Here is an 18378-nt window from a genome sequence, read left to right as displayed (position 1 = left end):
CCTCTGAAATTCTGACACTCCTCCCATCAAGAAGCAGGGCGCCTGCCCCACTCCATCACCTGGTCAACCACTTTAACCAATGCAGGGAGGTGAAAGTAACACCATGTTCCTTGCAAGGCTGAGCTGTAACAGATCACACGGCAGCCACCCTGTGCGCTGGACCTTCATGTCTAGAGCCCTGTGCTATGACATAAGAAGGGTGAAGATTCTGAGAGCATTGGGCTGTGAGGAAGCCAGGCCTCGTGTGTGACAGCCCTTCTCTTCCAAGCATACACCTCAGGCCCCCAACACGCATGTGAACAGGCCTTTTAGTCCTTGGATGACGAAGTCCCTGTAGTCAAGTCATGCCCTAAATCTCAAGTTTCCCAGATGAGACCCCAGACCATGTGCAGCAAAGCCAAGCCACCCCTGTGGTGCTTCATGCAAATCCATTCACCAGTCCTGGGCTGCTGAGATCGCAGGTAATTTGTTAGATGCTGACAGTCTCTGGAATAACACCCCTCATCATCGGCCATCATACTCCCCACCTCACATGCAGCATGCTGGAAAAACCCAAGGTGTAATGGCATGATGGAATTAGCTGCCCAGTGCTGTAGCGGACATCCAAATTAAACCACAAGGAAAATGACAGACACGTGGAGAGACACCCTCTGTGGACTTCAGCCTCCGTGCAAACCATGCACATACCCTTCAGCAGAACTCACCATAGCAACATCAGAACCCAACAAAGGAAGTAAAAAGAACTACTCAAAACATAGCATGCCGTGTTGCACAGATTACATCAGTATGGAAATGAAAAAGACCCAACCAGTCCTTACAGAGAAATCCCATTCAACCAAAGGGAAGGCATCAGATATTCAAGTCAATGGTTTTGGATGGGGAGGTGAAAAGGCTGTTTGTTACAAGCAGTGGACACAGGAAGCAGGCCTGTCTTACTCCAGGATCCTTCACAGAAATGGAAATGGGATCCCACCAAAGGGACAGGTAACTAACCATCCAAAGCAGGGGAGGATGGCTACCTTCTGATCAACCAGTGAGAATACAGTTGTTGTTTAGTTGCTAAGTCATGCCTTACTCTTTGTGACCCCATGGGCTATAGCTCGCCAGGCTCCTCTGTCCATGGGATTTCCTAGGTAAGAAGAGTGGAGTGGGTTGCCTTTTCCTTCGGCAGGGAACCTTCTCGACCCAGGGATCAAACCCACATCTCCTGAATTGGTTAAGTGGATTCTTCACCACCGAGCCACCTGGGAAGCCCGTGAGGATACAGTGTCAGCAAGAAAAACCTCCAGAGAAGAGCTTAGTTGTGAGAATCCCTTAAGGGCTATGGGCAGGGAGGGCTTCCAGGTGGTCTGGTGGTAAAAAAAAAACCCACCTGCCAATGCAAGAGACATGAGGATGCGGGTTCAATCCCTGGGTAGGGAAGACCCCCTGGAGGAGAGCACAGCAACCCACTGCAGTCTTCTTGCCTGGAGAATCCCACGGACAGAGGAGCCGGGTAGGCTACAGTCCATGGGGTTGCAAAGAGTTGGACACAACCGAGCTACTAACACACACTAAGGGCTGTGGGGACACAGACGGCCGACCAATGCCGGCCTGTATCTTAGTGGAAAGGGGGGAAAGCGAAGTCTGTCCCTGGTGAAGTCCTGGCAGGCTACCAAAACCCACCAAGTGGAGGAAATGTAACTGCTATCTGGATTTCAGGATGGGCGCTTGCATCATTCCGGTTTCAAGTTTGCTGCTGAATGTGCCTCTTTCTGAAGAAGCTGGCCAGATGTGTCTTGGTTCCTCCCACTCAAACATACCAATGAGGGCTCGCCACCTGGTGTTCAGAGGAGGGACTCCAATGCGAAGCAAAGCCCTAACTTATGCAAAATAAAAAGAACTCGCTGTGACCTTTCAATACAGTCCAGCTGTGACATGGTGCTGGCACCAGAACAAGACCACACATCCACAGGAACCAAAGAGAAGTCCAAGAAGCAGACCCTCGTGTGGCCTGCATCTTAATACCCAACCAAAAGGTGGCCACCAAACCATTAGGGAAAGGAAAATTTAGTTCTGGTTAACTAAATAGCCATTTGGCAAGAAGTAAAACTAAGTCCTGACTCTGGGCCAGAAATCAAAATAAACCTGATACAAAGAGATAAGTGGGAAAATGGAAAAACCAGACAGAAAAGAGAATAAATATAGGTAATTGCATATTTCTCCCAAGCGAGAAAAAGCCTTTCAAGGTACGAAAACCAAGGATGAAACTCCACAGAATAAAATTGTGAGACTGGAAAAGATGTTTGCAACAAAACTTTGTAAACAAAATTAAAAGGCAAGTGACAAGTTAGAAAAATATCTGTGAACATATCCAAAAACCACAGGAATTAGTCACAGAGATGGATGGAATTGGTTGTGTACAAAAGAGAAGCAAATCTCTCTTAAACAAATACATCTCAGGGACCAAATTTCTTCACACAAACTGAAACAGAACCAAGACGATACTTCTCTCTCAAAATTAACAGAGGTAATCTACACAGCGTACGTGAGAAATGGGAAGTGCATAAATTGCATGCCCCTGGTGGGTGAGCCAAACAGGAGAGTTTCTCAAGAGCGAACTGGCAATTCTGTACAGAGAACCTCGAAATGTTCAGATCATGTGACCAAAACTATCCACTTTGCTGCAATAAATGACCTGCAAAGATCCGGTCTGACACACAGCAATGTGTACTGTAGCATTATTACTACTTACTTAAAATCTGGAATGACAGCCTAATCGTGAATATTAACTAAACAAAGAAGTGTGTACTATTAAGTGTTTAATTTCTTTTCAAAGTAAAAAATTTATATAATACAGAAAAACATATGGGAGAAAACAATAACAAATAATCAAGTTATTTGAAGCCAGATCCTATTTTACTTTAGAACTCAATTTTTTTAAAAAAAAATCAGGTCAGTGGAGAAGATTCAGTGAAACATTCCAACACCAAGGTTTTCCATGTTGGTTGCTATGAAACTTGAAGGATATTTTCTGAGTCAAATTTAAGATGAAGAAAATAAAATCATCAATCCACAATGGAGTTCTCACTCAAATACTGCACCACTAGAAACTAGTGTCTCTTTAAATCCTCTTTCACATCAGCAAGAAAGCAGGAACTGGTCTTAGAAGACACCCTGAACCGTCCGTCTGCCCTGCTGGCAGCAGGCAGGGCATCGAGGGGTACAAAATCTAAAGAGAAAAGCAAAAGGTATGCAAAAAGAAGGTCAAATTATCGAGAAACTGGGGAGAAACGCCATAATAACACTGGCAGCAATGCCACAAGTCACTGCCTTTCTCAGAGGGAAACAGAAATTAAACCCAAAGAGAAATAACTAGAACCAGACACAGCAACCGTCATGGCTCATGGTCCCACACATGGGTCACGTCAGCCCCCCGCAGCCACTGTGCACGGCTGCGTCAGCCCCATCACGCACCCCCACAAGCCCACCCACCAAGTTCAGCCCCACAGTCATGGCTGGATGGTGTCTGAGCTGGTTTCCAAACTCAGATGGTCGGTGCCCAGAGTCCATCACTCTGAACTGCTTTCCGGTGCCCCCAACACTTTCCATCCTAGCACAAAAAGGTCACTTTTGTTGGACACCACTGGGTATAGAGAAGAGACTGCTGAGGGGCTGGTCCAAGCCAACAGAGCTGCCCGGAGGCAGAAGGATGAAGCCTCAGGGTACCCCATTCACAGCACACCTGCTGGGATGCTCCACGGTACATGACACAGAGTTCTAGAAGCACCCCATCTATTCCCTAATCACACCTGCAATGAGGAGCATGTTTCTCTTCAGGTCAAATACAAGAGCATCCTTTCCTTTTTAAAGAAGAAACGCAGAATCATAAAAATAAAAATCAGCCTACAGATCCATTGGAAAGACTGATACTGAAGCTGAAGCTTCAATACTTGGGCCACCAGATGGGAAAAGCTGACTCATTGGAAAAGACCCCAATGCTGGGAAAGATTGGGGATAGGAGGAAAGGGGGGGCAACAGAGGATGAGATGGTTGGATGGCATCACCAACTGAATGGACCTGAGTTTGAGCAAACTCCGGGAGATAGTGAAAGACAGGGAAGGCTGGTATGCTACAGTCCATGTGGTTGCAAAGAGTTATACAACTTAGCAACTGAATGACCACAACTGATAAACTGCAAGAGATAAACTGAATTCAAATAGGAGGTAACCAAATGATTTGTCACCAAATCAGAGGTGACATTTGAACATTTTAGCAGTTTAGTAATTTATTAAACCCCTTTTGCAAGGCCAACGTTTCACACTAGTGGGAGATCTTCCAATGCTCTCTTCCTATGATCTACAAAAGTACTTGATCCTGCTCTAAAAAAACAAACAAAATAGAACTGGCCTCGTCAACCTAACCTGCATATAACCGTTTGCTGGATGAATGAATGAGTCATGAATTTTCACTGCCTGAAATTCACAGCAAGAAGATGACCATGAGCCTTCAGCCCTACGACTGTACGACCCAGTGATGCCACGAGCCCTGAGCCGCAATGGCCTTTTCCTTCCCGTTTGCAATACTGCAAAATAGCCACCAGAGGGCACCAGCAACCTAATACGCTGCTGCTGCTGCTAGTTCACAGCAAGGATACTATGTAACTAACTGCTTTCACATCAATGAAAGGAAAAGGATTTCACTTGCAAGGGCTGTTACTTTTCAGGTATTAATGCTCCAGGATGTAAACATGGAGGGGAGCATGTTCCAAAGACAAGAGGCCGGCCCATGTGACATGGTGTTCGTGCCAGGCCTAGGAAACACGGCTGCTGGCATTAGCAATGTCAGTTTGAGGACACCAAAATATGTTCCTGCTCACATTACTTTTCATGGGAAACTGAGCCAGGGTTCAGCTCTTACTGTCTATCAACCAAACTATGAAGCAGTCAGACTTAAAATGAATTGATCCTATCACATTTCCTTCTGCTTTACCAATCTCAAAATTATAGACCCCCTAAGAGTTATTACCACAGGGGCTTGTTCCTCTGGTGGCTCAGTGGTCAAGAATCCACCTGCCAATACAGGAGACACAGGTTCAATCCCTGGGTTGGAAAGATTCCCTGGAGAAGAAAATGGCAACCCACTCCCGTGTGCTTGCCTAGAAAATCTAATGGACAGAAGAGTCTGGTGGGCTACAGTCCTAGGGTCGCAGAAGAGCTGGATATGACTTAGTGACTAAGCACCACCAACAAAGAGTTACCAGACAATGACTCAGAGAACTTAAAGCGGGTGTCTGGTTAGGTCAAAGACAATACAATCTGTAGAACCTCCTCCCCCCTCAAAAAAAAAAGAATATAAATGGAAAATATAAAAAAAGAGTAAAAGGAAAATATAAAAGAGTAAAAGAAAGAAGATGGGAGGAGGAAGAGGCGTAGAAAGGCAGAGCAAAGGAAAAATCAATGTCAGAAAAGGAGGGAAGCTGGGACCGACAGACAGGCGACAGGGAGTAACCAGGACAGGGCAGAGAGCGAAGACGGGCTGAGGCTGCTCCTCAGAGACGGCTCAGGGAGGTGGGCTCAAGGCGGCGCCGAGGCCTGTGACAGCGTCCGAGAGAGGCTCAGCCCCAGGAAGACCACTGGGGCAACACGGGCTGCCCAGGGTCGGGGGAAAGGCGGCCTGACTAGCACGGAACTCGCCCACAGGGGGCCAGGTGGAGACAGATTCGAAGGACCGCGTGTCAGGGAGTGGAAGAGACATTCCTGAGGAAAATACGCTGTAAGAGGCAATTTCCTCAACGTGGCCACACTTGTAGAGCGACCACCTCAAAACCTGTCAGTGCTCCATGATACGACCCTTACGTCCACGGGGACTCACGGACAGACAGGCAGGTCCATGACAGCGAGGAGACTAGTCACTCACTAACTCCAGTTCTCTTTAATGAGCTCTGGGTTCTGCTGGGTTTCCTCAGTGTATACACACACACACACACACACCCCAACACACACACACCACACCCCACACATACACACACACAGACCACACACATACCCCACACACACAGACCACACACACCACACATACTACACACACCACACACACACACCCCACACACACACCACACACACACACCACAAACCACACACACACACCACACACACCACACACACACACACACACACCACACACACACACACCTTATCTATATATTCTGTATGAGGAATAGAGTCGTTGACAGCTGAAGCCCTTGGGATGTTCCGGGTGGTGACTATGTAACAGTGCATGCCTGACACCATCGCTAAGCCTGGGCATCGTTCAGAGTTAGCAACCTCCTAGTATAACAAACTTTATCCAGAAAAATCTCAAAATCCCACCTTGATAGTCTACTTAACAAACCAGCCCTGTGTCTGAGACAGAGAAGTGAGAAATGTAGATAAAGTGTTCACAGCACTCTTTACACCAGGGAAGGCCCGATCCTAGGAGGCTCCCCTCACTGTTTCTGGATGGGCCCAGTGAACAAGGGTCCAATCCTCAATCATAAATGCTGGAGGGAAATATCCTTTCCTGAGAGAAATATGATATTTCACTTTACTCCCCAGTGAAAATATACAGGGCAGGGGAGGGGAGGCAAGACTTCTTACCGCTCAACATCTCTAGACTTCTCTGCACTATTTCATGTCACCTTACTGAGATGCTTTCTAGACCCTTCATTTGAAAACATGAGCTTCACAACTTGGATCACACCTCCTCAACAGCTCATACCTCCTTATTTTAAATAAAGATGTACTTTGCTACTCTGAAGAACAGTTTCTTCAAGGGAAATATCCAAAATCAGATCAGAATATTCTAGATCAAGGTCAACAAATTTTGGACAAGGATCAAATCCAGCCTAGTGTAAAGCTGCATTGGAAAACAGTTATGTCTGCTGATTTACACAGTCTATGGCTGCGTGCATGCATGCATGCTAAGCTGCATCAACTCGTGTCTGACTTTGTGACTCCACGGACTGTAGCCCGCCAGACTCCTCTGTCCATGGGATTCTCCAGGCAACAGTACTGGAGTGGGCTGCCATGCCCTCCTCCAGGGGATCTTCCCGACCCAGGGATCAAACCCGTGTCTCTTACATCTCCTGTACTGGCGGGCGGGTTCTTTACCACCAGTACCACCTGGGAAGCCACTATGTCATACACACTTCTTGTTCTCAAATCTCCCAACTACATTTTAGGACAAGCTGCATCGTGCCCGTTCTGCAGATGGGTACATTCCATTTCCGAGTGAGTGAGTTGCCATAGGAAATCACAAGCCAGGAAGTGGACTGTCACGCCCCAGTCCTCTTCTTGACCCCCAGAGCCACCCACTCTGCCAAGACCCGCCACAGCCACTGCCTCCCTGCAAGGCCCCGATGAAGTCTCTGTACCTCAATCACCTGAACTAGGACTCCTGCTAAATGGGTTGAAGCTGGTTTTAACATTGTATATATGTTTTTTCTTTTTCTTTTCTGGACTTATCACCAGGTCCCATGTCTTGAAGGCCAGAACTTAAGTTGGATTTCCCTAATGAAGAACTAAAATGCTTTAGAAGCATTGTGTGTATAAACCACCAGTCTGGCCATGGGGGTACAAAGAATTGGACACAACTGAGCAACACAACACATGGCACTGCAGGACATATGAAGATCAATAAAGTGGTCACGCCGCTAATGCAGCACCAATGTTAACAGGGAGGATCAACCATTCATCCCACTAAGGTCTGTAGAGGTAAAACATTCATAGCACTGAGATGACAAGGAGCTTGTGTCTGTGAAGAACATAAAAGACTAGATAGAAGTTCCATTTGAACAGATCTTGAAGGACATTTAGTATCGAAACATTCAGCTACTGATCTTATATCCAAAAAATCAGAGACCATGGGATCAGTTCAGTTCAGTTCAGTCGCTCACTTGTGTCCAACTCTTTGCGACCCCATGAACTGCAGCATGCCAGGCTTCCCTGTCCTTCACCAACTCCCAGAGTTTACTCAAACTCAAGTCCATCTTGGTGATGCCATCCAACCATCTCATCCTCTGTCATCCCCTTCTCCTCCTGCCTTCAATCTTTCCCAGCATCAGGGTCTTTTCCAATGAGTCAGTTCTTCACAACAGGTGGCCAAAGTATTGGAGTTTCAGCTTCAGCATCAGTCCTTCCAATGAATATTCAGGACTGATTTCCTTTAGGATGGGCTGGCGGGATCTCCTTGCAGTCCAAGGGATACAGAATACATAGTGTAAATTTCGGCACATCACAATGCTCTTTGTACCTAATTATGTTGATTAGGTGAATACCAAATTAAATTATGTTCAGAGAATACAAATTAAGTAAGAGAGCAAATGTATAATGAGGTCCAGCCCCAGGAAAAGAAAACGTTATATCTAAGACAGGACTGAAACTCTCCGTACCAGGAGAAGCACGCGTTTCTGCTCGCCTGCCTCGGCTCAGTGCCTGGAGCAGCGGTCCTCACAGCATGGTTCCTGGGCCAGCTGCATTGTGATTGCCTGGGAACCTGTTAGAACTGTAAGTTCTCAGACACCGCATCAGACATCCTCAATCAGAAACCTCTGCGGGTGGGCAATGAGTATTTTCACAAGTCCTCTAGGCTGCTCAGACATTCACTCAATTTTGGAAACTACTGGTCCAAATTTGGAAACTACTAAAATTCTGAGTTGGGCTCCATAGAAAACATTGTCAGACCGATTAGACATGTCAGACATGTGCCCTGCCTCCACACAAAGGCAGCAGGGCACAGGTGCAAAGAGTATGATCCCTGCAGAAATCAACAGTGGGCGTCCAGTGTGCCCTGATCACATACCTGTGAAAATCAAGCAGTAATGAATGCAGTCACAAACACTTTCTGGGAGGGGATGTTTTCTTAATGGATAATGATTAACCTTCCCAATAAATAAAAGAGACAGGAACAGTTACTACCGGTTATAAAAGACACAGGTGCGCTAGAACAGGTTATGACCTAGACTCCTTAGTAGGTATTTATCTTTGGATTATATTAGGTGTACAAAAGATAAAGCCAACCTGTCATCTGATGTTGAGCTCTGATGAAACCATAATGGCAGAGATGACTATGATGGGGTTAGAGCACAGACCACAGACTCTCCTTTGGCCCCGAAGCAGTGAGGTGTGGAGTAGCTCTGCATAAACCTTATTGTTTCGGTCCTTTACTGACGCAGGCAATGGTTTCTCTATCATTTGCCAACTTTACTGAGCATCTATTGGGTGTCTGCTATAAGTGTACCAGGATGATACAGCAAGGCTGGTGTGGCCAGACCACTCACACAGATAAGGGATAAAACAGCGAGAACAGATGGCAAAACTGGAAAAGGGGGAGCTGGTCCTGGAAGAAGTCCAAGGTCTGGGCACATCTCCAAAGTGACAGACTTTTGGAGTGTTTCAAAAATTCAGAACAGGACATGTATTTTACAGGTTTACAGCACTTTCTTTCAAGTCAGGTTAAATGAACTCTCTGTGGAACATATTTCTAATCTCCAGATGAGTTGGCCCCAGTCAAGCTCTAAAATGATCACCATTTCATGGAAGCATCCACCAGACCCCATGGGCTCCCAACAAGAGTTGGGATATTTGTGGGTGGGCAGTTACCTGACTCTGGTTTATGATCGTGTCCCTCAGATGTGATTCCAGGTACAAAATGCTATCTACCCCAAACCTTTCAAAATAACCTTAAGAGAGCTACCTAATACAGCACAGACATTTTATAATAAGAGTACATAATACCACTACCCAAGAAGTTGCACAATTGATAGATAAGAAATTATAACTTTGATAGAAACACTATTTCCCAACAAGGAGAAAATGAGATTTGTTCACTATTTTGAAATCCTGAGACATTACAATAAGAAAGAGCTAATTTTGTTTTAAGGAGAAGGCAATGGCACCCCACTCCAGTACTCTTGCCTGGAAAATCCCATGGATGGAGGAGCCTGGTGGGCTGCAGTCCATTGGGTCACTAAGAGTCGGACACGACTGTGCGACTTCACTTTCACTTTTCACTTTCACACATTGGAGAAGGAAATGGCAACCCACTCCAGTGTTCTTGCCTTGAGAATCCCAGGGACGGGGGAGCCTGGTGGGCAGCCGTCTATGGGGTCGCACAGAGTCGGATACGACTGAAGCGACTTAGCAGCAGTAGCAGCAGCAATTTTGTTTTAAAAAACTCCACCCTAAAAGATGGTAGTCAGCTAAGATCAGGTGGATGGAAGACACCACACTCCTAAACGGGAGCAGTAGAAAGAAAGTCACAGCACAAAAAGTTTCAGGGACAGAGGTGAGAAAAGAGGATAGGATGGCAGGAAAACCAGGGACGCTCCAAGCGTCGCAGCAAAAGAGGCAGGAAGCAGAAAATGGCCCGAGCAAGTACCAGCGTGACTGGTTGGCACAGCACACAGAGCAGCTGGGCGGACCAGCACTGCCCTGTTCCTCTGGGGCCGAGCCGTGATCAGCAAAGGCACTTGCAAGCAGGAATGGTGAGCATGGGCACGAAGGCAGAGAGGAAGGCCTTCCATGACAGGGGAGAACCAGGAGCTGCTGGTAACTGGGAGGGATGGGAAGGAGCTGGCCTCAAGGACTGGCTCTCCCTGTCCAGATGCACGTTCCACTGCTGCTCCGTGAAGACAGGACACGGTACCGCAGAACAGCATCTACAGACGGCAACAGGGACACATAAACAAAAAGAGCGGTGGAAAGCACAGCAAGAGGACCTCCAAGGGAGGAAGCGCCAAGCAGGAGATCTTTATAATGTATACTTAACGCTCTCAAACCTGACGGCAATATCCTATGCATGAAACAAACCGCTGTGTGCTCAGTCACTGCGGTCGCGTCTGACTCTTTGCAACCCTACAGACTGGAGCCCGCCAGGCTCCTCTGTCCATGCGATTCTCCACCAAGAATACTGGAGCGGGTTGCCATGCCCTCCTCCAGGGGATCTTCTCAACCCCAGCAGAGATCAAACCCGCATCTCCTGAGTCTCCTACGTCTCCTACACTGCAGGCAGATTCTTTACCGCTGAGCCACCAGGGAAGCCCAAAACAAACATAGACGGTTCTAAAAAATGTTTTAAAAAGACAACTCAAAAGATGAACAGAATAGCACAATGGTCATAACAATTAATGAGAAAATGAGTGAGCTGGAAGGCCCAGCTAAGGAATTCTTCCTGGAAAAAAAAAAAAGTAATGGTAATAATGAGAAAGAAAGGTAAGAGACAGAGAAGACAGACAGAAGGGTGACCCTTCCCTCTTTTCATAGCTGTTCCAAAACAAGAGTAGAGAGGAACCAGCAAATATTGGAGAGACTAGCAAAAACCCAAAGAAAGACACAAAATTCTTTAGAATAAAAAGACTGTACCTTCTAGACAAAATAAATGAAAAAAGATAACAAAGGAAAAACAGATATATCCTTCTCCAGGGGGATCTTCCTGACCCAGGGATCGAACCTACATCTCCTACATTGCAGGTGGATTCTTTACCACTGAGCTACCAGGGAAGCCCCATAAAGCACTTATAGCGATGTTTCCTTCTACAACTTTATGTGGTTATTCATATTTGATGATGATTATTAATTTAATCAGAGAAAAGGACAGTAAGATTTTATGTGTTTCAATAACTCACTGCAAATACCTTGATACTTGGAGAAATTTAGATTGAGAGCTCCAGTCTACCACCAGCCGTGCTGAGACAGAAAAGGCTGACTCGCAGGCTTGACAAAGGGTAGAGAGGAAGAGGTCCCCAGGTTACCGACAGCGCACAGGGCCAGGCCTTACCACAGCGATCCCGGACCACCAGGTTCCGACCTTCCTTCAGGTGGATGGTGAGGAGGTAGGCAAAAGGGCTGGGCAGGTTACTCAAGCCATCGCCAGCTTCCCTGAGACCCTGCACAGATGGAGAAGTAAGTGAAGTCAGTTGTCTTGGGCCCGAGAAACAGAATGTGGAAATGCTTCTTCATTTAAGCAAAAAGGATGCTTGCGATCATGGCAAATCTTCTAGCATCATCCTCCACCCCAACCTACTTCAGTGCTTACCCTGTTCTTTATCTTTCTCCCAGAGGGATTCTATGAGAATTCATGACAAGAGTTTTGCAATATTAACTTTTCAAGAAGTATTAATAGATAAGTTGCATGCTGACAACTGACATCCCCTTAAACTCACTCATGTCCTGTAGGATCCTTGATCCTACAGCTTCTGGTGGAGCATCTAGAGAGGACGCAGCACGCAGAGGTCCAGCCATGGGGTGGGCTCCCAGGGGCCTGGTCCACACCTCCAAGCTCAGATGTGGGATGTCTCCCTCCTCTTCTCCCATTGCCCACCACCCCCCACCAGTTCACGTGTAATAGAAAGATTCTAGTTCACGACGACTCAGATGACAGCCTCCTGATCCATGGCCACTAACACATGTCCCTCCCTGGGTCCCCACAGGAGACACTTCCTCTCTGGGCCATATTTTTCTTTCACACCCTGAGCCCCATTATAGTGCTTCCTACACTTAAACACACAGTCCAACCTCTCCCAAGTTCCCTTCCCTCTCCAGGAACACAGCAACTTCTATAAGCCATTATATCAAATCCGAGTCTGTTTCTGAATATTTACTAACTGAATCCAATTCAGGTTTTGAAAAGAGCAAAGGTGTGTCTTTTGGAAGAAAACGTACAGATAAAATGATGTGTTGTTCACTTATTTGACTTTCAATTAATCGATTTGTGGCTAAGTCACTCTCAACCCGCCTTCTTTTCAAAGTTTCTCGGTCCACATTTCAAAGCACTTCAAAATGGCTTTGTCTCCTGCACCATCTCCCTCATTCTCATGGCTCTGTATTTTTAGAAGAATCTATTCCACTCTGACAAATCAATAGACACTGAATTCATCTTTTCCAGCCACAATTTGCAGGGCCTGTCTTTGTGGGTGACTACAGTTTCACATCCTTTAGAAATAAAAAGAGGCAAAGATCCAAACATTTGATAGGAAATATTTATAGTACTTAGTGTTTGTTTTTAAAGAATGTCACTTACAGATTGCTCTTCGAAATGTTGAGATGTCAGAGCAGCATTCAGATCACCACTTCCACAGAGCTTCTGTCAACAAGAAGAAAAAAAAGAATAACAACCCTGCTTTAAAAAAGCAAAAGAATATCCACCCACAAGGACACCCCTTATCAGGTCTTTCCCTTTGAAGCTGCCATTTGCATACTCAGTTTCAGATGTGCCGGCTGCCTTCCAGAGCGTGTGGTGAGTCTTGGCAGTAAAAGGCTGACTCACTGGAGTCCATGAGGCTGCAGCCTCTGCCCTCTTAGTCACTGATCAGAGTGTAAATAAGGCCGATTCTAATCTCCTGTGGGGCAGCCAGCACATCTGTAGTTCAAGCAAGTCATCAGCGTGCCAGCAGCTTTGTCCCAGGGGAGGACCAAGGGCCATCCTGCCAGGTCCCTCCATCAGGGACCTGCCTAGATCCTGGCCATAAAGGAGAAAAGGGTAGAACAGGTACCAGAGACCTGAGCTCATCAGTCAGGTAGGACCCATTTCAAACGTGATCAAAAAGACCTTCCTCCAACCATAACCTCATGAACAAGAACCAATAAGGAAATGCAAATTCTCTACAAATGATCTCAGATGGGGAGGTGTCTATATTTCACAATTTAAATATGCCTCCAATAACCAGAAAATGATGCCACAGGGCAATGACGTGAGTATGGCTCAGCAGTAAGTATGGGACACAGTAGACATCTGCACTCTTATCAGGTTTTTCTGTACAAGTGTGAGGTCCCCAGGAGCTCTGGGATTCTATGAAGGTTCTGGGCTCGATGTGAGGCTAGATGCCTACACGAAAAGGCACAGACAGTGGAAGGGAAATGGGCAAAAGGCCTCCCAGCACTTGGGGTGTGTCCCCATTTGTTGGACCCATTGGCTGGGGCTCATTTCCTGTGGGAAAACATGAGATTTCTCCCTCCAAACAAGGCTGAGTAACTCTGAAGTTGTGGGTAAATTTACACACAGGCAGCAGTCCTGCAGAGATGGCTCAGATGACCCTGAAGCTGGTGACCCTGAAGGGGTGAAGGTGAGGACCAGATGCACTGTGGTCATTGATCCTTGGCACAGCAGGCTCAATTCAGAGAGCCTGCCTGGATGGAAGGCAGACTGGCTCCAGGACACTGCCTCTCTCTCTCTCCCTCTCTTTCGAGTGGAGCTTAGGCAAACAGAACCTGGATTCTAGAGCAAAAGGGCATTTCTTCAGATGTTCTGAGGGCCAACCAAGGGCTGCAAACCCTTGTGTCCACCCCCTGTACACGCACTGACACCACCAAGTGCTACAGGAATGAGCCCTGATCACAAGTCACGTGGGGCCTCGTAAGCCCGCACCAGCGAGCACAGGGGCGCTCCTACAGATGTCTGCACCTGAGCGTCGCCCTCACCAGCGAGCACAGGGGTGCTCCTACAGATGTCTGCACCTTACCTTCTCCCATCACATCTGCCTCTTCTCCCAGTCTTAGTCAAATGTCCCTCAACTGCGAATATATTTCATTCAGGACCCAGGGTCATGGCAGGCACTTGGACCTTGCTCTAAGGACCCTAGCACTTCCGTCACTGGAAGCCCCAGCTGTGGAAGGACCATGACCACCCATCTCTCCCAGTGTGAGCTTGACCCCGGTAGCAGACAAGAAAAGGAGCAGCTGGGCCTCCGGTCACCTCTCGTCTAGTTGGTTAACATCTACTTGTGTTACATGTAAAATGACACCCAGGAGAGTGAGACAGGACAGCCTGCAAGCTGCTTTATGAGGACGATCAATATTTGAAACTCAACTCTCTCAAGTTCAGAAGATGTCTCCTCATGCCTTTTACACTATGGCATTCCCCCACGGTCATCTCCTGGAAGCTCAGCAATTCCTCCTCTACCTGATCTGCAAAACCAAAAATGGCCCGATCAGGTCTTCATGTGCAGAACCAACAAGTAACATCTGCTGTGTGATCACCCCATTAGTGTCTCCAGTTTCGTGAAACAAATCAACACCCCACTGAATCAATCCTATCTGAAGGCAATTCTGCAAAGCCACTGGCTCTGGGATCAGAATTCCTATTTACAGTGAGTGGTTATGAACTGAGTAACAGAGGGCCCAGTATCTTCCACGACCAAACAGGAGAGAGAATGTTCCCTAAGAAGCAGCATTCCTCAACCAGCACACCTACACACTCTCCCAAGAGAGGCCTCCCTGCACTTAATGGTAACTGATGCAGTGACAGCTAATGATAACGCTCATGGAGTGACAAATGAGCCCACATCATCACCATCATTTACATACTATCAGAAACGATCACGGGGCTTTCCTTCAAATACACGATAAGTCTTCTGCTTAGAATAACATGGAAATTAAATGTGAAGAATGACATTAATTCAACATGATGGCTGGTTTTACTCAGAAAAGTCACAGAACTTAAAGTTATGGTTCCCATGGCCCCTGTAACTGTCACCCATTGTATATACACACCAAGGAAGGAAAGTGATCACCATAAAGAAGACAGGAAAGGCCCACAGAAGCAAAGGAGGACCAGGTTACAGCCACTGGGGGACACGTAACTGAACATTTCCTTACATTCTGCATGGAGCCAAAGGATTTATTCATTGAGTAAAAACTGCATTATTTTCAGCTTCTTTGTAAACCAACTAACAAATTGGTAACTTTTTCATTAAAAAATTACAATTAGTATTTTTCTTGTAGGAATACTTGGTATCTGCCATCTTGAGATTTTTGTTGTTGTTCTCAACAAGCATAATCAAGCACTCTAATTTTTCTTTTCAAATTTTACTTTAAAAAAGTTAACACATAGTGAAACTGGCTTCTTACATGTGAGTATAGTATGATGACATTTTAATACACGTATGTATTCATGTAACTACCACCAGTATTAGGACACAGAACAGTTCCCCCCCAAAAAAAATCCTGCATGTGATCCGACTGTGATCCAGGTGTTCCCTCTCCCAACTCCATGGCAGTCACTGACCTATTCTTACCCTACAGCTTCATCTTTTTTCAGAATATCATACGTATGCAAACTTTTGACACTGGCTAACACTGAAACCTGTATGCAGGTCAGGAAGCAACAGTTAGAGCTGGACATGGAACAACAGACTGGTTCCAAATAGGAAAAGGAGTACATCAAGCCTGTATATTGTCACCCTGCTTATTTAACTTATATGCAGAGTACATCATGAGAAACGCTGGGCTGGAAGAAGCACAAGCTGGAATCAAGATTGCCGGGAGAAATATCAATAACCTCAGATACGCAGATGACACCACCCTTATGGCAGAAAGTGAAGAAAACCTAAAGAGCCTCTTGATGAAAGTGAAAGAGGAGAGTGCAAAAGTTGGCTTAAAGCTCAACATTCAGAAAACTAAGATCATGGCATCCTGTCCAATCACTTCATGGCAAATAGATGGGGAAACAGTGGAAACAGTGGCTGACTTTATTTTTCTGGGCTCCAAAATCACTGCAGATGGTGACTGCAGCCATGAAATTAAAAAATGCTTACTCCTTGGAAGGAAAGTTATGACCAACCTAGACAGCATATTCAAAAGCAGAGACATTACTTTGCCAACAAAGGTCCATCTAGTCAAGGCTATGGTTTTTCCAGTAGTCATGTATGGATGTGAGAGTTGGACTATAAAGAAAGCTGAGTGCAGAAGAATTGATGCTTTTGAACTGTGGTGTTGGAGAAGACTCTTGAGAGTCCTTTGGACTGCAAGGAGTTCCAACCAGTCCATCCTAAAGGAGATCAGTCCTTTAGGTGTTCATTGGAAGGACTGATGTTGAAGCTGAAACTCCAACACTTTGGCCACCTGATGCAAAGAGCTGACTCATTTGAAAAGACCCTGATGCTGGGAAAGATTGAAGGCAGGAGGAGAAGGAGACGACAGAGGATGAGATGGCTGGATGGCATCACCGACTCAATGGACGTGAGTCTCAGTGAACTCCAGAAGCTGGTGATGGACAGGGAGGCCTGGCGTGCTGCAGTTCATGGGGTCGCAAAGAGCTGGACACGACTGAGCAACTGAACTGAACTGAACATCTTTCACTCAGCATAGTGCCTCTGAAATCCATTCAAACTGGCAATTCTTTAAATTGCTAAATGGTATTCCACAATTATGAGTGTACTATAGTTTGTTTATCCATTAAGTACTGGTTTTAACCATTTTAAACAAATGTTTCCAAGGGCATACTCAAGGAAAGACAAATAATCTTGAGTATCATCAGTGATGAAAAGTCTTCATATGATAAAGCTCTCTAATTATATACAACATCCAGAAACTCAGCACTAACATGTTGGCAGAAGGCCAGTCATCTCTCACACAACTCCTCCTCTCACCTTTTGGGTAAGTGGAATTTGTGTGTGTTTGCATGTGTGCATGCGTGCGTGCATGTTTTCTTTTTTTAATGACAGCAAATTTACATCAATATTTCCATTTTATCTTGCTTTAAGGTATAATTTATGGAAAAGTAAAACATACAAAACTGCACAACTTATTAAAATAAAGAGATATTTGCATGGATGGCTCAATTGTTTAAAAAAGGAAAAGAAAATCTCCAGTCACCAAGGATCTTAAGAGCAAGACACTGATGTGAAAAAAACATTTTCTTTTGTTTACACTATTTGTGATCTTGTACAAATATCACTTCCCACGTGGCTGTCTGAAGGATCTTACCACGAGGAATACACAGGAAGTCTAATAACAAGCAAAGTAAACAATCGTTGACTGTTTAAAACTTTAGTGGAAGAAGATGTAAACCCACATGCAGGAAAGCTAAATAAGAGTAACAAGCTGGCTGAGAAGATCACTTGGATGGTCTCTGGGAAATACTCTATCCAAGGACATGAGTATAGCAAATGATATATATAATACATATATAATTAATCACTTAACCCACATCTATTATTGGATAGGCCAAAAAGTTTGCTTGGGTTTTTCCATAGGATATAATGGGAGGAAGGGGACATAGGAATACCTATGGCTGAACCAAGTTGATATATGACAGAAACCAACACAACATTGTAATTATCCTTCAATTAAAAATAAATAAAGTAAGAAAAAGAAGATGTGATGGAAAAACCCGAATGACCTTTTTGGCCAAGCCACCATTAAGACTGTGAGTACTCAGGATGAGTGTAGTCAGAGACACAAATACCTACAGGGAAAGGAAGTAGCAAGAAGGGCAGAGGGCAGATGGCTAGACAGACCATTACATGATGCTTGAAAACAGTGATGGAATTCAAACAACTCGGGTGGCAGTCAGAGGTCACAGTCAGAATGCCTGTTCAGAAAAATTCAAGTCCACCAAATGGCTGAGTCCACATGTATGCAA

General features: G+C 45.6%; 1 protein-coding gene across 1 annotated transcript in view; it reads right to left on the bottom strand.

Annotated features, from left to right (window-relative positions):
• The window catches only part of MCTP2 (multiple C2 and transmembrane domain containing 2), a gene marked incomplete in the record, with an annotated part of 246278 nt that overhangs the window by 156577 nt on the left and 71323 nt on the right, over positions 1-18378 (bottom strand). The window contains 2 exon segments of the mRNA XM_045163827.1: positions 11797-11905; positions 13039-13101. Coding sequence (XP_045019762.1) covers positions 11797-11905; positions 13039-13101 — 172 coding nt within the window.

Source organism: Bubalus bubalis, chromosome 20 (assembly GCF_019923935.1).
Source record: "Bubalus bubalis isolate 160015118507 breed Murrah chromosome 20, NDDB_SH_1, whole genome shotgun sequence".
Classification (NCBI taxonomy): Eukaryota; Metazoa; Chordata; class Mammalia; order Artiodactyla; family Bovidae; genus Bubalus; species Bubalus bubalis.
This window is presented reverse-complemented; position numbering and strand designations above follow the sequence as displayed.